Genomic DNA, 24,299 nt, shown 5'->3' with positions numbered 1-24,299 from the left:
ACTTTTTATTTTTATATTCATTTTCTGATTCTACTTTATTCAGCTTTGTGTATGTTTGAGATAAAGATTGTAAGAACCTATCACTGGAGTACTTGATTCATATTTTGCTATGATTATTCTTCCTCTAATTTACTGTTCTGAAAATGGTTTTGTTTTGTTTGAGAACAGCCTAATATGTCTGTAGTATAGACCTTCAGAGTTTTTGGTGAAATAAACTTAAGGGGGATATGGGGGCCCAGCTGGTTCATGGCTACTGCCTGGGAGCCTGAGGCCAGGGCCTCTTGCCCAGGGGCTACCCTGCTGGGCTGTGAGCTGGTGGTGGGCTCTGGAATGAGGCTTCCCTTTTGCCAGTTGGGGCTCTGTAGAGCTGAGTGCAGCCTGGGCCCAGGCCATGTTTGGGATAGGGGGCTAATAGGCCCACTTACCTTGCAGGTGAATGGTGTAGGGGTGATGGTGATAGACCCCTTAGAGGAAGAGAGCTTTGCATTTTTGGTCTTTTCGCTTCTGATACAGAATTTGATGGTGTGGTTGGATTTTATTATCATGAATGAAGAGTTCCGGTTATTAAAAATTTTATGGACAAGTACTCCCAGGAGAGTTTATAGACATGGGAGATAATAAACACACCTACATGCCTTTTTGTAACAAATATATTTCTTTGGTAGAAAAAAAGTATATTGGAGAACATTGGCTAGAGCAGATTTCTAGATTTTTTTTTTTAATTATTTATTTATTAATGAGAGACACACACAGAGAGAGAGAGAGAGAGAGAGAGAGGCAGGGACACAGGCAGAGGGAGAAGCAGGCTCCATGCAGGGAGCCCGACCCAGGACTTGATCCCAGGTCCCCAAGATCAGGCCCTGGGCTGAAGGTGGCGCCAAACCGCTGAGCCCCCCTGGACTGCCCAGATTCCTGGATTTAACATGGCAACTTGCACAGCAACTTTGCAACACTGTAAAGATGAAGTAGCTGGTGACATACTCAACACGCTGTTTATGTTTACAGAATTTCTGGCTTTTAAAGAAATATTTCTTGGCAGTAGAGCAGAAAAAGAAGGCTGGAAACTGGTTTAGTGGTGACTTTGTTGTGCAAATCATTTTTAGCAGCTTCCCAGACCTATCTGAGGCCCTGTGGTCCACCTCTGGACAGTGAAGTCTTTCTGCATATGCCAGCCCACTAGACTGGGGGAGGCTAAGGCTAATGTGACAGGAAAATACATCGTGGGAAGAACCACTTGGTTTTGCAGCTGTTCATTAATGTTAATTATTATTGGGTCAAAGAGAAAATTACCTGACCCTCTTGGGACCTGTTTCTCTTGAAACACCTTCTTGTATTTAATAACTCCCCCCTTGTAGTAGATCCCTTTCTCAGGGGCTTTTGAGTCAGGCTCTTTTAGAGCAATCCCAAGGCCAACATTCCACCTGGGGGTCTCTTCCCCAGCATACCTGTCGGTGTGTCAGTGTTTGAAAAACTAACTACTATCACCAATCTTCTTTACCCCAGCAGCGTGTGCATGTCCCAACAGTCATTTTGTACACTCAGGTTTTTATATGCATCAAAGTTTCAATCCTGCACCTCAGTGGTATTTTTGACTGGGAGTATTTATCCAGGATATTAAGTCAGCTGATCATCTTGAAATTTTTAAAACTTCTACTATAGCAGTCTTGGTTGTAGGAATCAACTGAGAGTTGACTGAGTGTCCTTTACCCAAAAGCTACATGTGAACATCAGTTTCTAGTCTTGTATTTACAGTCCTTGTATCACTATCTTGTGCTGATCTTGACGTAGTCCCACTGTTTCTTGAATTCCTTTTAAACATTTTTGAAAAAATATTTTTATAGGGTAATTCTCAGGCTGACCTCTAGTGAGTGTAATTTTCAAACTTCATGATTACCCACTTAAAGTTCAAAGTAATATATGCTGTGTGCTTTTTAGTTGTTAGTACTATTGAAGCAAAAATGCTTTGTGCTTTAGTGTTTCTGTTTTAGTGGACACCAATGAATGTATACTTACCCTGGGGGTAAGTTAAAAGGTATCGTTTTCTTATAGCATATTAAGTGTTGTGTAGGTTTGCCAAAGCCCTTTCTGTATAAATCATTAGGTTTTCTGTTGAGGTAAGGAGTTCCTTTTTCCTGTCAAAAATTTACCAAGATGGTTTCCATGGGTGTAACTAGCTCAGCAGAGTAGGCTATAAAAACAGTTACTGGTTGTCTGTTTGCTTTGATTCAGTACAATGTTTGATAGAACATTACTAGAAAACATGATGTCACATCTCTAGAAAGAAGAAAAAACATACTAGTTGAATTCCCAATGTGTTTTCTTTCTTTCTCTAGCCATATGTGTGTGTGTGTGTGTGTATATATATGTATATATATATGTATATGTATGTATATATACACACACATATAAAATAAAAATTTTAAATAAAAATTTATATTTGTATTTATTATATTTATTATAATTATTAATAATTTTTAAACCTTTTTAAAGTAAAAAATCTGTACCAACTTTTCACTTGGCTGTTCTGGTTTAAAGGATAAGGTATAAGTTATGTGTTTTTTGCTGATGTGACACCTATTAAATATTTTTTTGTTGTGACTTAAACTTAAGAGATTTGGCTACTATATATGTGATCTATGTGAATTTTAGTTTTTCTTAAAAAAATGATTTAAGAAGGTTAATATAGAAAATATTGCAGAATATATAAAAGGAGTATCTTGTGTTTCCTACTCACATATGTCAGATCTTAACATTTTGTCGTGTTTGGCTTAGTTCTCTTTTCTTTTTTTTTCCTAAGAATTAAAACAAGACAGAAATAGTCTTTTGTTGAGTGCTTGGTGAAGATGATTGCAGTGCCCACTCTGACCAGCAGTAGTGATATTGGCTTCAGCTAGATAATCAAACCAGTTGATTTCTGGATTCTCTTTTTTGTTTTACATATCTGCCCTTATGATATTACCACACTGTATTGATTATTATGAATTTATGCCAAGTCTTGAAATCATTAAGTCCTCCAACTTTATTCTTCTTCAAAAATTTTTTGGCTCTTCTGGATCCTTTACATTTATTTTTTTAAGATTGTATTTATTTATTCATGAGAGACAGAGAGAGAGAGAGAGAGGCAGAGACACAGGCAGAGGGAGAAGCAGGCTCCATGCAGGGAGCCCAACACGGGACCCGATCATGGGACTCCAGAATCACACCCTGGGTCAAAGGCAGGCGCCAAACTGCTGAGCCACCCAGGGATCCCAAATCCTTTACATTTTTATATACATTTTAGAAGCCATTTTAAAATATTTTTACCAAAATGGTTGCTGGAATATTTATTTGGGATTGTGTTGAATCTAGGAACCATTGTAGAATTCACATCTGAAGAATACTGAAGACTTCCAATGCTTGAATCAGATAATCTCATTATTTGTTACTTCTTCTATCAATATTTTGTAGTTCTCAGAATATAGATTGTGCACATATTTGGATAGTTTATCCCAAAGAAGTTATCACCAGTACTTATAACTGTAAAGTGTTTAAACTGGTAGATTTTTAAATTTTATTTTCATTTTTTGTCTTTGATAATGACATGTCCCTTTTAACCCACAGTAATATTCCTTGCCTTATCTTGGTAATATTTTTGCTTGCTTTGTCAGATACTAATATAGCCACTCCAGCATTCTTATTAGAGTTTACATGGCATATCTTTTTGTATCCTTTCTATGTTTGTGTCTCCTGTGGCTGAGTAGGACCCTGTCATCTTGCAGCTCTGTGTAAAATCTGACAGTTATTCAGTTTAAAGCCTCTTGGTAGGTTTTTGCCTGTCTTGTGGGATTTCACAATACAGTGTAAGGATTGCTACTTTGACTCAAAGTGACCCCTATGAACATTTCTGGAGTGCTTTCTCTGTGTGACTTGTTCCATTTGTTCCAGTACTGCTTTGCAAATTCCAGTTGCCTAGGCCTCCCCAAATGTTTATCTGTCTCCCAACTCAATAAATAGCCATATTCTTTTAGGGTTCCCCTTTTCTTTGGGGTTCTTCAGAACACGTCTGCAATAGGAAGCGGAGATGCTCCTTGAACTTATACTTGTTTCTGTTGAGAGAAGGAAAGGTTCTAGAGTATATAAATTTCTACCTATTTTGTTTAATTTTCTAGTTATGTCTAGCAGGAGGCCATGTAACTACAGTTACTCCAACATAGCTGGAATCATTTAATTTTTTAAGTGTAAATTTCTGATTTCTGTCAATACATTTACTTTAAAGCTGTTTGGTTTTGGTAATGTTTATTATCTATAAAACTGGAAATAATTCTGTTATAATTTGTCTCTGTATGTAATGGCACATGCAAAAAGATATTCATTACTGGGTTATTAGAATATCAAGATAAAGAGGAAAATTCATAAGTTTATCAGAGAACTGGTTAAGTGAATTAAAGTGCATCATTATAGTCATCATAAAATAGAATAAGGAAGATGTATGTGTTAAGATGTAATAATACCCAGTATGTATTATGTTAAAAACAAAAAAAATGATGCAGTAGATATTTATAGCTTTTTTAAATTATTATTTTAAGGTGTGGGGAGCATGGTAGATTGAAGAATAGATTTGAGGGAAACTTCTTTGTCAATTATTTTATGCTATTTTAATTACTCTTTGTTACATGCATGTATTAACCTTTTGAAAACAATAAAATATAATATTAAAAGAAAGGTTACTGTTGGTACCATAACTTTGGAATGTTTGCCCAGGAGTAAACCAGGAAATCTTTTTTTCCAACTCTTCCAATTTTATAATTGAATAATTACAGTCAATTATACTAATAAAAGGCAGTAGTAGTAGTAGTAGCAGCAGCAGCAGCAAAAACAACTTACTTTATGTCAGATTTCGGTTAGCTTCTAGATTGTCACTTAGCTCTGTAAGTTTAGGCAGAAGTATCATTTGTTCATTTATAAATAAGGGCAAAATATCCTCATATGGGTATTATGAGAATTAAATAAGATAACATAAATTATCTAAAATAATACCTGATAGACGGTTTCTCTTTTCCTTTATTATGAAAAAATGCATATCAACTTTGCCTTTTAACAAATTTTAGTCTTTTAATAGTTGTTAATGTTTCAGAGTCAGACATTCCTTAGAGATAAACAATACTGTCAAAGAGAAATCTTACTTGTTTATTTGTGTATTATATTCACAGAGTGTTTTCAGGAAAGTGAACATCTCAAGGAAAGTCTTAAGTGTTGCTTATTGCATCTCTTTGGAGCCATTGTAGCTGGTGGGCAGGTGAGGAAAGTGTTGAAAGTTAATATTTAAAACAATAGTTAATAGTGCAAAGATTTTTCCATGGATTTTTTAATGTATTCTTTGTTCTTTTATAATCTTATGAACCACACATATTTTTCTGAGTTTATGGCTTGTTTAAAATTATTCTTTTATTTGTTAAAACTTCTTTAAAAACCTAAGTAACAATATTAGCTAGTAAAACTTACTTATTTTTAAAGGTGAGCATCTTAAAAGCTGTCTGTGGTAAACTTTTGAGTATAACTACTAGTTGAAAACAGTATTATAGTTCAGAAAGAACATCCTATATGTTTTCTTTAAGCACACTGATCTTTAAGTTTAGATCAGAAGTTTCAAACACTTTGTATCATATTATATGGTTGGTAGTCTGTAAAGCCCCTTGTAGAATATTTCAAATGCATAAAATAAAATACATAAGATTGCAAAGAAAACTAGTTATGCTGAAATGCAGTTTCAGCATGTAACATAGTAGTATGTGCTTATACTAAATAGATGTAAAAGCAAGTCTAGTAATAAATACAATTTCAAGAAAAAAAAAAGACAAACATGTTTCAAGACGTTGCAACAACTGTAAAAAATGAAAATATGTAGGATTTCTTTTGGTAACAAGTTACAGATATGGTTAATAATACTACTTGGGTTTCCTAGTGGGCTATCTTGCCTTTTCTTCTTCACTTTCGTAGAAGAGTCTGTTTTTTTGTAAGGGGGTTAGTGACCAGAATCTTATTTTTTAGTTTGTTTCTTTGTCACCTTACTTTATTAGCTGATTTCCTTCTTTTACATCAGTACCTACCCATTTCCATCAGTTTTCTACTAAAAATAAAAATAAGTACACATGAATAAAATTGGAAATGACTAGTGGAAAAGCTGGCTAGATCCATTACCATTTTGGACACTGAGAGACTTATTCTTGTTAGTGCCCAGGGGTAATCAAGCCCTGAAAGACCTCCAATAATTAAAGATCACTAGAAGTCAAGTAGCTCCTAGAGGGCCAATTTATTATTTTATGTACTGAAAGTACTCAAAATCCTTACAATCAGGGTATAGCTGTAGTTAGAGCTATTTTGAGGTCAGAAGGTTATTTATTGAATATAGAGTAAGTACAAGGATATTTAGATGAATTGAATATCTACAGGTGTAAGAATGGCCTGTCATAAACAACAGAAAAATTGAAGTCTTATGACTGGTCTTCCTTCTCCAAGCATCATGCTTGGGCTTCCTATTAGCATATTTGTTCTGTTTTGTATTATGTTAAAAGGATAGGCTTTGGAGCCAGACTGACATAGGTTTGAATCCCATGTCCATCTCTAACTAATTGTGTGACCTAAGATAAACTATTTACATGTGTTTTAGTTTCTTTATTTATAATACGGAAACAGTAACACTTTTAAGATAGTCAAAAGGACCAAATGACACATAATATATGTGAAGTTCTTATAAGAACTAAGTAAATCGCAGGTCTAGACAGATTTGTGATTCCCATAATTAGCAGGAAGTACTAAAATTATAACAGCTTAAGTTAGAAGTTAACTCTTTCTCATTAAAAAAAATGGCAGCAAGCAGGCCAGAGTTAATCTGGTGCCTCTAGGATCTTCAGGGATCCAGGTTCCTTCTGAATGTCAGTTTGTTATTTTCTTTTGATACATACAAGATTAGCTTCTAGAATTCTGGCCATTTGCATTTGCACTTTGGGCACAAAAATGGAAGGGGAGATGAGAGAGACAAATGTCACATGCCATGTATCTTTAAAAAGGTACTGAAAAGCTGACAATCTTTTTTTCTCTCTCTCTTTTTTTTTTTATCTCACTTGCCAAATTCCATGAAATAACTGCAAATTTAAAAATAAAAAAATTGATAAAACTTGCTTCCTCAGCCTCCTTGGCAGTAAGGGAGATTAGGAAATGTAATCCTTATTCCTGGTAGCCACATGTCCAGCAGAACATCAGGGTTCCTTTTAATAAGGAGTTGGAGGAAAATGGATGTTGGGTGTTCTATAAGCAGTTTCTTCCATTGTAGCACTTATTATCAATATTATTTATTATATTGCTAATAACAAGCTCTAATGGTCTAAGTGCTGTTACTTTCAGATGATTTTACATAACTATGTTTGGATTCATTATATATCAATTTAACAGTCTTAAGCATATGTTATTTCCAAGTTTAATGGATCACCTTGAATAGCTACCATACTTAGAATTCAGAAATAATGTTTGTAGAATCAGTCTCAAGCTGGTCCTCTTATATATCTGTATCATTTAGGATGGATTTGCTATAACCAACAGAAAACCCTAGAGAAGTGTAACCAAATTGAGGATTTTTTTTCCTTTTTTTAAAATTTAAATTCAATTTGCCAACATATAGTTATAACACCCAGTACTCATCCCATCAAGTGTCCTCCTAGAGCCCATCACCCAGTCACTGCATTGCCCTATCCACCTCCCCTTCCACAGAGGGTTTTTTTTTTTTTTAAGATTTTTATTTATTCATTAGAGCACACAGAGAGAGAGAGAGGCAGAGACACAGGCAGAGGGAGAAGCAGGCTCCACATAAGGAGCGCGACATGGGACTTGATCTCCGGACTCCAGGATCACACCCTGGGCCGAAGGCAAGCACTAAACTGCTGAGCCACCCAGGTGTCCCTTCACAGAGGATTTTGTTTTGTTTTTATGCTTGCATAAGAAATCCATATGTAGGCACTTCTGGGCTGGTACAGCAGCTCCATGGTATAATCAAGGACTAAGTCCTTCTCGTTCTGCTCTCTTTAGCCTACTACTTTAATTCTCAGTTTTGTTTCTTCATGATTTAAAGGTGGCTCCTGCATTCCAGACAGGAAAAAGGTGAAAAGGGCAAGAGCAAAGGGTCCTTCTGTTCTTATTTGCAAAGTTATATTTTCTTCATACTCTACCAGCATATATTCTTGACCAAGGGAGGGTTATAAATAAATTTTCTATGTGGGCAGATTGCTATCTGAATAAAAAACAGAAATTTTGTAATCTAGAAGGAAATGAAGACTTAATATTCATAAAACACTAGCAGTATCTATCAAAGTATGTGCTTAAAATTTTTTAATATGTTGATTTATTAAGTCTTCAGATTTATTAAGCTTTATTTTTGCAAACATACAGAACTTCAGTTAGATTGGGGTTTCATTTTTATTATCTCTCATGTTTCAGAGGAATGCTTTGCAAGCAATATCTCCAGCCACCATGGAAGTTCTTATGAGAGTTCTGGCAGATTGTGATTCCTGGGAGGATGGAAATCCTGAAGAAGTGGGTAGGAAGGTAGAACTTACTCTAAAGTGCCTTACAGAAGTGGTTCATATCCTTCTCACTAGCAGCTCTGACCAGCGTCAAGTGGAAACCAGCACTATTTTGGAGAACTATTTTAAGTTGCTAAATTCAGATCCTTCAGCTTTACCTAATCAAAGGAGGTCCAGACAGTGGGAAAGCCGGTTCATAACTCTACAGATCAAAATGTTGAGTAAGTATTACATAAAGTTTATTATATACCAATTTCTCCGAGTCTGTATTATTTTAGACTTATTTGAAATTCAAGACTATCGTATAGGAAGTGTTGATTGTTTAATTCACCTATTGTGTTACTTTAGATTTTGATTTCAAAATAATATGGAATTGATTGATTTGTTTACAGCACCTTTGCTTTGAGCCTCTTTTGTTTTTTGAAAGTGTAATCCACTAAAAGCATCAATGTTAAAAAGAAAGTCAGCAGGGGCGCCTGGATGGTTCAGTGGTTGAGCATCTGGCTTTGGCTCAGATCATGATGCTGGGCTCTGGGGATCCAGTCCCACATCAGGTTTCCTCTGGGAAGCCTGCTTCTCCCTCTGCCTATGTCTCTGCCTCTCTATCTGGGTGTCTCAATAATAAATAAATAAAATCTTAAAAAAAAAAGCTGTTTTTAAATTCTAGGAAAAGTAATTTTTAGCAGGTGCTATTTGCATTGTCTAATAACCTATGGTAAAGAATCACATATGATCAATTTTATATGTGCTTTTATAAATCTATGTAGATGTCACTTTAACATCTGTCCTTTTTCTAGAGGGCCTCTGTTTTATTTTGTTTCCTCAGAGCCTCTGTGTATGTGTGTCTTGTTTCTTTTGCCCTGTCTTTGTGTTTGTTGGTGTCATTCTTTGCTTATATATCTTTGTTTTTTTTCTGTAATCTCTTTCATCAGTATATGTGATTTCTTATTGTATTCCCATTAGATTGATAGATACAAGTATTTTTAATTGAGAGTTTCTTTTTTAAAGAAATAAAATATTTTCAGGGCACGTGGGTGGCTCAGTTGGTTAAATGTCTACTCAGTTCTGGTCATGATCCTGGGGTCCTGGGATCGAACCTTGCATTGGATTCTCTGCTTAGTGAGAAGTCTTCTTCTGTGCCCCATTCCCACTCATACTCTCTTGCTCTATCTCAAATCAATAAAATCTTTAAAAAAATTAAAAAATATTTTCATTACAGCTGTACTAGGAAATTTGGATAAATAAAGAGTTTCTTGTATTCTAGCACCCAGACATAACCAACATTAATGGTTTATTGTGCAGCTCTTAGAGACTTAAAAACATGCTTGTGTGAGAGTGTGTGTGGTGTCTAATTTAAAAATATTAGACACCAAAATCCTGGTGAGACTTGATCCCTTACAATGCATAACAAAAGACTTTCTTTCTGTAGGAAAATAAGATTCATTTTATTTAGTTTCTGTTCTTCTATAAGACATGTTGTGTTTTGTAATTGTTACAAATTGTAAGTTTATAAAGTTTGAGTCTATATTGAGTAGACTTATTTGTTAAAAACTATTGTATTATGCCAATTATCCCTTGATTTCTGAATGAGGATATATGTTCAGTAGGAAATAAGAGCAAACCATCATTATAAATGGATTGGTTCCCTAAATTTCATTTTCTTAATGGCAATATGCTAATTTTATACTGTATAAGTGAGACTTGCCAAACATAAGCAGGTGTTGGTTATTAATAGCAAGTTGGGAACCACAGTTAGTTATACTTGAACACTATTATAAAGGAAGAACAACTATGTAAATCTCTGGGAAATATATATGACTTACATATAAAAACAAGTCTTTTTTTAAAAGATTTTGTTTTATTATTTATTTGACATAGAGAGCAAGAGAGCGAGCATAAGCAGGGGGAGCAGCAGAGGGAAAGGGAGAAGCAGGCTCCCCAGTGAGCAGGTAGTCTGATGTGGGCTCAATCATGATCTGAGCCAAAGGCAGATGCCTAACTGACTGAGCCATCCAGACATCCCCAAAACTTAAATATTTTTAATAATAAGTTATATTATTAATAAAATATTTTTATGAATATTTTGATAAATTATAGAAATAAGTTTTCTTAACAAGTAATAAGTACAGTTTTGTTTTCTACTCTCCATCCCTATTTCTTTCTAATTCATTTTACATCTGTTTGTCAGCTGAAAAGCCAAAACTAAAAATATGGCCAAAGTAAATGTTTCTCTGATTCCAAATTTTCCACTTTATATAAATGGATGATTTTGTTTTTATTTTCTTAGATACCATCACAGCCATGTTAGACTGCACCGATAGGCCTGTTCTTCAGGCCATTTTCCTTAACAGTAATTGCTTTGAACATCTCATAAGACTGCTACAGAATTGCAAGGTATTTTTCTATTATTATTCTCTTTGACTTTAAAAAGCTATTGTTTTGTTTATGCTTTGATTCAAATTTAAACTGTACTAATTTTCTTTTTTGTTGTGGTAAAACACACATAAGATTTACCATCTTAACCATTTTTAAGGGTATATAAGTCAGTGATATTAAATACATTCACATTGTTTTGCAACTTCACCACCATCCATTCTCCATATGTCTTTATGTCTTATAGAACTGAAACTCTATACCCATTAAACAATTCCACATTATCCCCTCTCCCTAACCTCTTGGGCAACCACCATTCTACTTTCTGTCTCTATGATTTTTGATTACTCTAAGTACCTCATGTAAGTAGAATCGTACAGTGTTTGTCTTTTTGTGACTGGCTTATTCCACTTAGCATAATGTCCTCAAGATTCATCCATGTTGTTGCATATTGCAGAATTTTCTTTCTTTTTTTTAGGCTGGATAATATTCCATTGTGTATACATACCACATTTTGTTGATCCATTCATGTGTTGATGGACTCTTGTATTGATCCCTCCTTTTGGCTATCATGGGTAATGCTGCTATGAACATGAATATACCCATATCTCTTAGAGTTCCTGCTTTCAGTTCTTTTGGTTATATTCTAGAAATGAGATTGCTGAATCATATTGTAATTAAATTCTAAAAATTTTGAGGAACCAACTTACTGTTTTCCACAGTGGCTGTACCATTTTATATTCCCACCCATAATGCACAAGACTTCCAATGTCTTCACATTATCCATGATAGTTATTTTCTTCTTTTTGATAATTGCTATTCTAATGGGTGTGAAATAGTATCTCATTATGATTTTGATTTGCCCTTAATGATTAGTAATACTAATGTACATCTTTTCATTTGCTTATTGGCTATCTGTATGTGTTTTTTTGAGAAATGTCTATGCAGGTTCTTGTGCATTTTTTTTCTTGTGCATTTTTTAAGTGGGTTGTTTTTTGTTGAGTTTTAAAGTTTTGTGCGTTGTTAAAATTTGGTGTGAGCATTTAACGCATATAATTGTGTGCTTTTGTTTTCATGTAAGATAATGTAGTTTGCATTTTCCTGTGTTATGACTTTAATATCTATATAATATTAAGTGGATGTACCATAATTTACTTAACTTTTCCCTATGGCAGATACTCCATTTATTTCCAACATTTTTGCTATTACATAACTCCCTCAAGTTCATAGACTAGAATTCTATTTCTGATAGAATTTCTGGGTCAGATGGCATAATATGCTTTTTCAAAATTAGGGGACGTTATATAAAAACAATTTGTAAGTAATTGGGGAATGGAGAAAAGTAGAAAAATAGAAATACCATTAGTGTTCTTGATACATAATGCCAATTTGATAATATTTTTCTTTCTTACTAGTTTATAGTTGTAACAGATTTGTGAGTACATAATAACTAATATCTGATTATTTTTTCACAAATTTCAAGATGGTATCAGAAATATTTTAGAGAGGTTCTTGAAAAGCCTTTGAAGGGCAGCCCCGGTGGCGCAGTGGTTTAGCACCGCCTGCAGCCCGGGGTGTGATCCTGGAGACTGGGGATCGAGTCTCACATCGGGCTCCCTGCATGGAGCCTGCTTCTCCCTCTGCCTATGTCTCTGCCTCTCTCTGTCTGTCTCTCTCTCTCTCTCTCTGAATAAATAAATAAATCTTTAAAAAAAAAAAAAGAAAAGCCTTTGAAAATGTTAACTACTTCAAAGAGCTTTTACTTTTTCTATTTGAGATATTCCTTTCATGGACTCCTTGCTGAAAAATACTAGGGTTTCATTCTGATATTCATCTGAATATCATTCTGAAATTCATCTCAAAATGAATTTCTTGAATTTTTCAAGAAAATTCTCTCTTTAGGAGAGATATCCCTGAAAGCATTTATGTTACTATGTTGCTTCTTAAAGTGAAATAGTAAGGAAATAGCATAAAAAAAATAAGGAATATATTGATGAAGTAAATAGTGATGAATATTTACAGTCAGTGAGTGTACCAAACTTCACTAGAGAGTGAAGATGCCTCCCCCCCACCTTTTAAACATTATTCTTAGGAAGGAAATCATAGGGAAATGAAAGCAGCATAAGAGAACTGTTTATAAAGCCTTTTGTTAGTTAAAAAAAAAAAAGCAACGTGGCATTATCATTTACAAGGCAACTTCAGTAATAAAGACAAAATCTCATATGTAGAGAACCTGCCAGTCACACATTATAGAAGGGTAAATCATTAGGATAAAGTGTAGTTCCTACTAAAATTTATTAGTGTTTTTCTTCAATATATGAAACTCAGATATAAAAAATATATCATGGTCAGTAATATCTTTTGAAAATTACAAAGCTTTTTGCCGTAGCAGTCATGATGTTGAGCTACTGTTTGCTCTTTCTACTGTGGTGTAGGCTAAAGTTTCTTATGATTTAGATCTTGCTGACAATCCTAGCATTTTAAAATTTAATTATTTGATAGCACTTATCACATTTTGTTTTGAGACAGAAAATACCATTTCAGAGAAGAAAGTCAGGCTTTGGGACCTCTGCCTTCTCTCCTGGAGGTGGTTGTCTTCTAGGCAAGATGTTCTACTCAGAATCACTATTAACTCATCAGTAAACATTATAAAGTCTTAACAACATGGAGGAACCTTTGAAATAAACTGTCCAACTTGTTTATTATACAAACGAAGAAATATGTCCTAAGAGATTAAATGATTAGCTCAAGATTAATACTGTTCTCTGATAGAGGCAGGATTTCTTACCCAGGTATTCTGACCCTGAGTTCACTGGTCATATGTAGTTTTGTTGTCCTGATACTTAAGGTCAATAGAGTCCATAGAAAACGTTTTCTGTGCATTAAATATACTGATAAATCAATTTGATAGGGATGGGTTAATATGATTCTTAAATATATAAAAATGTTTAGAATCTTTTGAAAACTTAAGTTCTAAAATGTATTACAGGATGTTACAGATGACTATGATTGACTCCTGTTTAAATTATTTTGTTAGTAAGACAGAATCAAGACAGCAGTTGTTTAAATATTCAGACCCAGAGGAAACATTGTCAACTAAGCTTAAACAAATATTTTATGAATTTCATGGAGAACTTTAGGCTGACTGCCTGTAGTTTCAGTGCTTTCTTTTTGTATGAGATTAACCAGCCAGTTTATGCATTAATTTCCTAACATATCTGTGCAAAGACTTTCAGGTTATCAAAATGAGTTCCATCTACCATGAAGTACTTAAAATATAATTCAGTGGAATCATACATTTAACTTTTCTGATAACTGTGATGAACCTTAAACATTTGAGAGTTGTTTTGTTTCACCATATTACAGTTTGGAAGGGGGATATGCTTTGAATTAATGTAAAAATTATTTTTAAAAGCTGTCCAAGGACATTGGGATTAATGAGAAGAAATTAATGAGAAGAAAATAGCAAATTTCTAGTAGCAAAGAGAAGGGTTCAAAACTATTACATTTACCTTAGCACTCTGCTTGGAGTTTTAATCAGTTTCTAATTTAAATATAGATGTGTAGTATATTATAAATATGTAAGTTCTATTTGAGGACTTAACTCATAAGATTCTGGGAAGTTACTGATACTGTGGTCTTGTTCACATTCCTTAATTTGTTTTCTTCACTTTCTTACTTTTCTTCTCCACATTTACCCTCTGAAAATTAACTGCAGCAAAAATTTCTCAACAAGGCAGTCTTAGTAGGAATGAGAATTTATGAAAGGAGCAACTAAGGGATACTTTGTGGAAAAGAATGTTGGGAGTGGATATACAGAACAGCATGGTTGAAAGGTTGATTTTGGGAGTTGTACCTGCCTGGATTCATGCACATTGCCTTATTTGAATAAGTTTCTTCTCATTTAAAACATGAAAGTAGATTTTTTTTTTAAATTCTAGAGCAATAATCAACATAGATTTTGGAGGAAAGAAGGAAGTGTGAAAATAAATTTTCATAATTTTTTATAAAACATGTTTGTATATATAAATATCAAAAAATTTTAAAACTGTGGCAAAATACTCATAACAATATTTGCATATATATATATTTTAAAAATTTTTATTTATTTATGATAGTCACACACAGAGAGAGAGAGAGAGAGAGAGAGGCAGAGACACAGGCAGAGGGAGAAGCAGGCTCCATGCACTGGGAGCCCGACGTGGGATTCGATTCCGGGTCTCCAGGATCGCGCCCTGGGCCAAAGGCAGGCGCCAAACCGCTGCGCCACCCAGGGAACCCTTGCGTATATATTTTTAATGAGGATATATTTTTACAAAACTGGAATACCAGTGAATATTTTTGTATTCTACTTTTAAATGTATTATATTGTGACTCCCATATACCATCATACATTTTTCAAAACATTGTTTTTAATGACTGCAAATATTTCAACCCAGAAGTTCACAGAAGTATGGGGTCCCCAAGATCATTTTAGGGAATCTGCAAAATCTAATCTTAACACATCAGTTTGAGACTAGATTTTTCATAAACTTGAATCAGAACAACATTGTAAGTCTGAATGCAAAGTAGATATTAGAGTTCATCTGTCTTCTATCAAGTCAGATGTTTAAAGAGATTGCAAAAATGTAAAAGCACTGCCATTCTCACTAACATGTATTTGAAAACTCTAGGTTTTCATAAAAATGTGTTTTTATACCATCATATAATAGGTTTATTATTTTTGAGTGAATAAACATTTTTTAAATGTCTTGATTTCAATTTCTCATATGGTAAATATTGGGAAATGTAAACCCTATAAACAAAAGTTCTTTGGGATTCTTAGTAAATTTTAAGACTGCTAAGTGGTCGTGAGGCCAGAAAGTTTAAGGACTTCCCTCCCCTTAAGCCTCTGGATGAACCATAATTTATTTCACTATCCTACTGTTTAAGGATATTTGGGTGGTTTCTTTATGCTATTGTAAATAAAGTCAAAGTGAGCATCTCAGTTCTAAAATCTTGGTGTGAGTTTCTGATCATTTTTTTTAGAGTAGATGTCTATAAATACAATACTAACAAAGTAATTTTAAGATTCTTGATATGGATTGCTTTCTGGAAAGATTTAGTCATTTTTTTCTTTCTTAATGTTTTTAGCATTCCTGTGTCCCTGCTCCAGATAATATGGAATATTAGTATTTAAAAAATTTTGCTGTTAATAATAGCTTTCATTTTTTAAACCCTTGTTATGTGCCACTGTTAATAACCTATTTTAGATTATCTCATTTAATCTGCATCCCTGTTTCATGAGTTATTCTTTTCCCTTTTGAGAAAATAAGCTCAGAGAAGTAGTTTTTCTTAAAACCAGACAGCTAATAATTATCAAAATCAGTATTCAAATCCAGGTTTCTGATTCCAAAGCCTGTTTTGTGTGCACTTATCTATATTTAGGTTAAGCTTTGTTTATGCTGTGTATATCATGTTATACCTTATCTTTATTTTATATTGCTTTATTTCAGTATATTACTAGACTTTTATTTTGTATTTCCTGAAATGAGAGAACTTCCTAAGAGAACTTCCTTCTTAGGATGCTCTTGATAAATTCCTTTATAAATCTAACTTTCTTCCCCTTTTCACTTTCATTTGCATTATCTTTCTTTTTATCCAAAATGAGCTTGAGATCTATTGGGATGCTAGTTTTATATGCTTAAGCCAAAATACTTGGTTCTGTTCACAATCCCCATGTATGTCAGAGATAATCCTAATCCCCCTTGATGTAGAAACTAATATAATTTATGCTCAACTCTTAATAATTTTGGAAAATACATACATTCTTTGTCAAAGCACATTAGCACATTTGAGACTCTGAGAAATATTTTCCGAAAGAACTATTTTTAAAGTTAAATAGCATTTTACAAACATACTTGACTACAGAATCCTTACTGTACATTATTTACCATAGTATCTTTAATCTATCTTAATAGCAAATTTCCTTCTTTTTTGTGAGACATTTTCTGCTGATTCTTTAAAGAATTTAGGAATATTAAGTAACCTACTTATTGCAGTTATTTCTTATTTTAGTAGCTTCAAGTTCCAAGAGAGAAATAACTAACAATTATATGGCATATGAACTAATATTTGTAATCCAAAAAGTGAATAGTTGATTTTCTGTTTAAAAGTAGTATACTTCACAGGTGGATTCTTGAATTTATTTTCGAGAGACATGGAAATCCATTTAGACTTCATTTCTGCTTACCGGTAACTATTTAATGTTCTTTCTCCATTATTCTTGTCTCTGTTTTTAACAGCTATTTTTAAATGCTAACAATAAGGTGGCAGACAAGAACGAGAAAGACCTTGCCAACAAATTACTGACAGAAATGAATGAGGACCAGGTATCTACAAAGCCTGCATCTTGTTTCAGCTGAAGTCAAAATCAGTCAATGGGAACAGCTATTCCTGTACTTTTCTTCTTATGTCTTAAAATACACAAACACTATCTAATTCTAATCTTCATGAATTATTTTTGAATATTGTTAAAAAATTAAAAATAAAAATTTTTTCATCTTAAACATTGAAATCCTGGTGGTTGATATAAATAGTCAACAGTATTCCAACTGTATATGTGTATATCCTGTTCAGTTTAAGGAGACACAAAGTACAGGAATGGGATCCCAGTATCAATGCTGTCTACATGGTGGTGACTTCATATTTTGGGAGCTTCTTTTTCTAAGCATTGTGGTGTATTGGGACCTTAGGCTTTGTTTGTGAATATGTCTGGTCAGTTTTTTTTTTTTTTTCTGGTCAGTTTTAATATCTTGATTCTTTGCTTCTTGATGATAAGTAATGATTACAATTCAATGGACAACCCGAATCCTGGAGGAAGGGAAGAAGATGCTGAACTCTTTGAGTCTTACTTTAGCATAAAACTTAACCGTTTTCTATAAAGTCACTTTTATATGGATATAAAGCAGAAATAAGTAATTTTTGTTGCTTTTCAGTATTAGGTAATTTAGTTTTGAAAAAACTACTTATTAAAAGTGCTATGGTATTTTTTCTTTCCCAAAATGTTTAGAGAGCTTACATGATATCTTTTGTTTATGTTCTCTTAATACCCAGGTTTATAAATAGAACTGTGGTATAAAGAGACTTGAAAATCTATTGTTTTCTGTTCTGGATGTAAAATATCAACTATAGAGTACCATTTTAGATTTCTCTATAAATGTTAGTTCCTCTTAAGACCTTCTTATATAGGTTAACAAAATAGTTACAATGATATTCTTAGGGGTTTATGTTAGTATTTCTAATTATGTTAGCTTTCCTAGTTATGTGATGCCTAGCCATCTTGGACAAAGTGTAGGAAGGAAAGATCTTATTCATATGAAATCCTTTATGCAGAATGATTAATGGATATTATAATGTGTTTATTACATATATGCTATGTATATGTAATAATGTTTAATAAATAACATTAACAGAAATCAAGATACTGGCTTAAAAGTGATAGATCTTAGTTTAAAATGACAGAGACCAAATCAGTCCCCTTTTACTCAGGTCATTTTTAGTGGGAGGGAGAAAGGAAAGTCCCATTTGTGGAGTGAGTAGCTTTAAGTCATAGTAATATATTCCCAAAAGCAGATTTTTGGGACTGTGAGTTTTTGCAACATTTCTACTTCTGCTATGCTTTCATGGTTGATTAAGCCTGATTATATAACAATCATGTTCAGTTTTTTTAATGTTGTTAATGTTATATTTTGTTTTCACTTTTTTCCTCTAAATGTACTGCCCTAAAATTTAATACATCTCTTTATGATGAAGCTTAAACAGAAATAGACAAAATGAAGCTGAAGTTGTTTTGTTTTTTTTTTCCAGCTTTTGGCATTAAAGGTTACCTTCTCAGAAACGTGATAATGCTTATAGATACATATTTCATTTTCTGTTATGCCTCAAATTTTGCACTTTATGTAAAAATAGAATACCTTATTGTTTGCAAGTGTGATTGGTGAATAAACATACCATTTCAATTATAACACAGGGCTTGGAAACCAAATAGACAACACCATTTTAAGCATCTTATTATACATGCTAATAAAATTTCAAACTAAAAGGTTCAGTATATTTCTGAAGAGAAATTAAAATGTAATAGAATTTCCAATGATAGACATCCCTCCCTTCCTCTGGAGATTGTCCATTATTTTTAAAAGCATGTAGTAAGCTTGGTGTTCTTTTTGGTTTTGGTTTTGGTTTTTTTCCAAAACATTTCAGAGTAATAAGTGAATGTAGTGTTGTCCTTGATACGTGGTTTATTTTCTGTCAAATAGGTCACTTTTCTTGCAGGTATAGTGTTTCAGAAATCTGTTTTATTGGAAGAGGAATGTATTGCATGTTTAGTAATTATTTTTTCAGGTTTTCAGAACAAGGGTTTCCTGACTGAATACAAATGTTGAACATGTTGTTAATTTCTTGCCTCCTCTTTTTTTCCCCCTCTCTCTCTGGTAGGTGTTTCAGGGACAATTGGATTGTTTGGCTATATCAACCATTCAGGCTTTGACAGCAGTAATGAACAAATCTCCAGCTGCTAAGGTGAAACATACATCCTCAAGCTCTAAATTGTTATTTAAATATACTAATTTTCACTGTATAATTCCCAAAGTAATGTATGAAAGTATGTGTATAGTACCTGTTGTTTCACACCTGAAGTGAAATAGTTCACAAACTATCTCAGTACAGGAATCATTTTGCTGATAATTTTAGAGACAAACACCTATGGGCACTACTTTAGGATTTTATGATACAATTGTAACCTAATAGTGATTTATATAGTGTCAGTCAGCAAAGGTAGCACTGGTGTTGTTATGATTATTTTAAGTGATTCTATGGTTAGTGTGTTTAAAGAATTACATTTTATGTCATAGTTTTTCTTCATTAATAAATCATGACTCTTTCACTTTGCTCAGTTTATGACTGACTACATTGTGAACATTTTCCACATGTGAGCAGCCTTTTCAGTTTGGGACTTGTTTTTCCAGATGACCATGGAAGTTCTGCTAGTTACTCTTAGGGTTTTCTTTCTTTCTCATTCACTACCATTGACTCTGTCCTGCTTTTCACTTACACTGATTTTGTGCTAGTAATTTCCACATTGAATAGTTTTAAGGATTAGTGAGATCATCTTTGTAAAGCGGTAAGCATAGTGCTAGGCACATGCTAAATCCTTGATAAATATCAATGTCTATCATCATCGTTATTATTACCATTACCATTTTTCCTTTTATCTAACACCTCTAATATAGTTCATGGTTTGCCTTTCTAATAGCAGACATGAATGAATGATTCCTTTTTCCCTAAGCCATGCCTTCAGTAGTATTCCTTACTTTCCATTGGTTTTTGTTAGGAGACTCTTAAAAATTGCTCTGTAAATGTTGCTATATATAACTCATGGTTAGATGCTTATTAGATAGGCTTATACAACTTTTACAGGCTGGCTTAGGAATTGAATGCCATTTACAATAGTTTCTGTAAAAAATCATTTTGGAGCATCTGGGTGGCTCAGTCAGTTAAAAGCATTTGCCTTTTGCTTAGGTCATGATCTCACAGTTCTGGGATGGAATTCTGGGATTCAGCCCCATGTTGGGCTCCCCCACTCAGTGCGGAGTTGGCATCTCCTGCTTCTCTTGCTTATGCTCTCTCTCACTCGTTCTTTCTCAAATAAATAAATAAAATCTTTTAAAAAAATCATTTTAAGTTCTAAGTAATTGATTTGAGTATAATAGATTGTACTATACTTGAATTTCAGACCTGGAATGATCAAGTCTTATTAAAATACAATTTTTAAAAATTATATAATGCTTTGTATGATTTAAAGTTCAAAAAGTTACTTTAAAAATACCCTTTTGGGGAGCACTTGGATGGTTCAGTCAGCTAAGTGTCTGACTCTTGACCTCAGCTCAGGCTTTGATCTCAGGGTTGTGGAATTGAGGCCCATGTCTAGCTCCATACTCAGCATGCAGTCAGCTTGAGATTCTCTCTCTCCCTCTACTCCTTTCCCCATTCATGCTGTCTGTCTCTCAGTCTCTAAATATATAGATAAATTACTGAAATCTTTTTTTATAAAAGCCCTTTAAAAAATGATTGGTATTCTTTTTTTTAAGTTTTTATTTAAATTACAGTTAAGATACAGTGTAATATTAGTTTCAGGTGTACAATATAGTTGTTCAACGCTTCCATACAGCACTCAGTGTTCATCACAACAAGTCACTTCTTGCTCTCCATCACCTGTATAACCTACCTCCCCACCCACCTCTCCTCTGGTAACCATTAGTGTGTTCTCTATAGGTAAGAGTCGGTTTCTTAGCTTCTCTCTCTCTCTCTTTTTTTTTTTTCCCCTAGGCCTGTTTGTTTTGTTTCTTAAATGCCACATATGAATGAAATCCTACAAATCCTATTTGTCTTTCTCTGACTGACTTATTTCACTTAACATAATACTCTAGATCCATCCATGTCATTACAAATGATATTTCATCTTTTTTATGACTGAGAAATAGTCCATCATATATATATTTATATATCTCTCTGTCTCTCTCTCTATATATCTACACACACATCTTCTTTATCCATTCATCAATTGATGGACATTTGGGCTATTTCTATAATTTGACCACTGTAGCTAATACTGCTATAAACACAGGGGTGCTGCATCCCTTTGAATTAGTATTAAAAAATTCCTTTAAAAATTTTTCTTCCTCCCCTTCGCCCATAGTCAACTAGTTCCCCTCCACAGAGGCAACCAATCTTACTCATTTTATTTAAATATTTGATTTTAAGTGTATAGATTGATGCCTGATTTACTGGACCAATGTTGTATTACTAGCTTTTTTGGTTGTCTCTTTATTTTACTTCTAGGGTTGTGTGCCCACTTGTTCGAAAATACATATGACTTAGATCCTAACAAAATGAACTTGATATTTCAGATAATTCAGTCCTTTTAGATACAAAAAGCAGAGAGAAAAATTGGGTTGCCGAACTCTAATTTAATCTTGAGAGACTGCTGACTCCTCTTACCCCCAAAGTCTCCTCAATTTCTTCTCCGTATTTGTTTTGATTTCATATATATTTCATGTTAAACTATATCATTACAAAACAAGTGAAAGGAAATGAATGTACCTGAATCTGAAATGAAAATAATAATTTTATAATGTACAATTCTTGCTTATTTATTTTACATTTTGATAGACTATGGTCACATATTTCAGAAGGTATATAGTCTATTTTAAGATGAAGTGATTTAAGAAATAAATATTGAGCTCAGTCTTTTCAATATTAAGTTAATTAACTTAAATGAGTATATAACGGCATTTTAAAATTCCAACAAATACAGTCTTTGAAGATTGTGCTTTGATGTATTTCTTTCCCTTCCCCTAGGAAGTATTTAAAGAAAGAATTGGTTATACACATATGTTTGAGGTTTTAAAATCCCTGGGTCAGCCACCACTGGAACTACTTAAAGAACTTATGAATATGGTGAGTTTTATAGTTTTTAATTATTAAACACTTTCCATTATCTCCCTATCCAACGTGGTTACTAACCTTTTATCTTTTATGTTGCTTTATAGGCTGTAGAGGGTGACCACACTTCAGTTGGGATATTGGGCATTAGTAATGTCCATCCTCTCTTGCTTCTTATCCAGTGGCTTCCAGAGCTAGAATCCCATGATCTGCAAATTTTCATCTCTGATTGGCTGAAAAGAATTTGCTGTATTAATAGGCAGAGTCGAACTACTTGTGTCAATGCAAACATGGGAATTCACATCATCAAAACACTTGATTCCCATTCTTCCCTCCATCGAACTTGTGCTGAGAACTTGATTGCACTTCATGGTTCCTTGGGGAGTCAGTCAGTGAGCTCAGAAGAAATACGTCGACTACTGAGATTGCTGAGAGTGGATGAATCTGAATATATTCATCCTTACACCACTCCTGTGACTCGAGCAATTCTGACAATGGCCCGAAAACAAAGTCTAGAGAGTGCACTACAGTATTTTAATTTGTCACATAGTATGGCAGGAATTACTGTGCCTTCCATACAGAAGTGGCCAGGATCTGCCTTTTCTTTCAATGCTTGGTTTTGCTTAGATCAGGATCAGTTGACTCTTGGCATTGCTAACAAAGGAGGAAAAAGAAAACAGTTGTACAGGTACTGGTACAAATTATGGAATGTAAATGAATACTGTCACAACAATATATGCTGTAATTCCCAAACAGGAAAAAGCATTTCAAGCCTCTAGTTTTTAAATGCAGGACAGTTTATCTGAAGCTTCTCTATCCTTAGGGTATATACAGTTTAATTATTAGTATTTTATTATTTCATTATATTGATTACATATCTCAAATATTTTGCTAGTTCTTTGGTTTAGAAGCAAAGTTCCTTCTTAAAAGTATTGTAAAAGTGGAGAAAAAGGAAAAATTTTTAAATGAATGCTGATCTTTTTGTTCCATTGAAAATGCCATATATTTATATGAAGGATCAGAAAACCTTTGTTTCTGTGGATCCAGACTTAATTAGTTCAGTAACTAATAAGTTTTAATACACCTTGTGATTTTTAAGACTTTTATTCATGCTTTTTGAATCCTGTTTGAAAGAATTTTGAAGATTTGAAAGTTTATTGTTTTACTGTTGTTTGATAATGGGATCCCACTCTTATGGCTACCTTTTTATAATTTACTAAACCAATTATTAAACCTAAAAAAGAATTATCTTTAAAGCAAGATTGGACTGATTGATACTTGGCAGCAGAATGTAAACCACAGCATAATTGATAAAGATATTCATGATGATATGGTTTTGTGTGTTCCAGTGATGATAACTGAACAACTGACTTCAAAGGTTCTGATAACATATATTTTTGTTAGCTTTTTTACAGGAAGTGGCATGGGTTTTGAAGCTTTTATTACCCATTCAGGTATGTTGGTTGTGGCAGTGTGCACAAAAAGAGAATATGCTACAGTTATGCTTCCTGACCACAGTTTCTGTGATTCCCTCTGGGTAAGGTTTTAAGACATCACATTTAACTTTTTCTGGTTCTTTCTTTTTTTTTGTTTTTAAGTTTGATTTGCCAACATATAGTATAACACCCAGCGTTCATCCCATCAAGTGTCCTCTTCAGTGTCCGTCACCCAGTTGCCCCATCCCCCTGCCCACTTCCCCTTCCGCAAACCTTTGTTTCCCGGAGTTAGGAGTCTCTCGTGGTTTGTCTCCCTCTCTAATTTTTCCCACTCAGTTCCCCTCTTTATAATCCCTTTTACTGTTTCTTATATTAAAAACACATTTGGTGCATGTACATGAGGAGTTGTCTCCTTTTTGAGAGTTGATTAATTTTTACTTTAAAATTCTATTTATGT

General features: G+C 33.6%; 1 protein-coding gene and 1 long non-coding RNA gene across 12 annotated transcripts in view; one reads left to right on the top strand and one right to left on the bottom strand.

The window, feature by feature from the left end:
- Window positions 1–24,299, top strand: part of NBEAL1 (neurobeachin like 1) — a 178,064-nt gene that overhangs the window by 45,605 nt on the left and 108,160 nt on the right. For 9 of the 11 annotated variants that reach the window (XR_013372903.1, XM_077885015.1, XM_077885014.1 and 6 more), the window contains 8 exons: window positions 5,190–5,275; window positions 8,467–8,773; window positions 10,840–10,946; window positions 17,210–17,296; window positions 19,401–19,484; window positions 22,323–22,421; window positions 22,514–23,094; window positions 23,811–23,943. Coding sequence is in view for 10 of the 11 variants with exons in the window: in XM_077885015.1 (XP_077741141.1) it covers window positions 5,190–5,275; window positions 8,467–8,773; window positions 10,840–10,946; window positions 17,210–17,296; window positions 19,401–19,484; window positions 22,323–22,421; window positions 22,514–23,094; window positions 23,811–23,943 (1,484 nt within the window). In the remaining variant the exon portion in view is untranslated. The remainder of the gene's footprint in view (window positions 1–5,189; window positions 5,276–8,466; window positions 8,774–10,839; window positions 10,947–17,209; window positions 17,297–19,400; window positions 19,485–22,322; window positions 22,422–22,513; window positions 23,095–23,810; window positions 23,944–24,299) is intronic. The other 2 variants (XM_077885017.1, XM_077885016.1) reach the window with 1 other exon arrangement.
- LOC144305896 (uncharacterized) overlaps window positions 21,227–24,299 on the bottom strand; it is a 34,164-nt gene continuing 31,091 nt past the window's right edge. Inside the window, exon 2 of the long non-coding RNA XR_013372910.1 lies at window positions 21,227–23,060. This is a non-coding gene — a long non-coding RNA (uncharacterized LOC144305896). The remainder of the gene's footprint in view (window positions 23,061–24,299) is intronic.

The sequence above is a fragment of the Canis aureus genome, chromosome 36 (genome assembly GCF_053574225.1).
Source record: "Canis aureus isolate CA01 chromosome 36, VMU_Caureus_v.1.0, whole genome shotgun sequence".
NCBI lineage: Eukaryota > Metazoa > Chordata > Mammalia > Carnivora > Canidae > Canis > Canis aureus.
The sequence above is the reverse complement of the archived record's forward strand: the minus strand, read 5'-3'. Positions and strand labels throughout refer to the sequence as shown.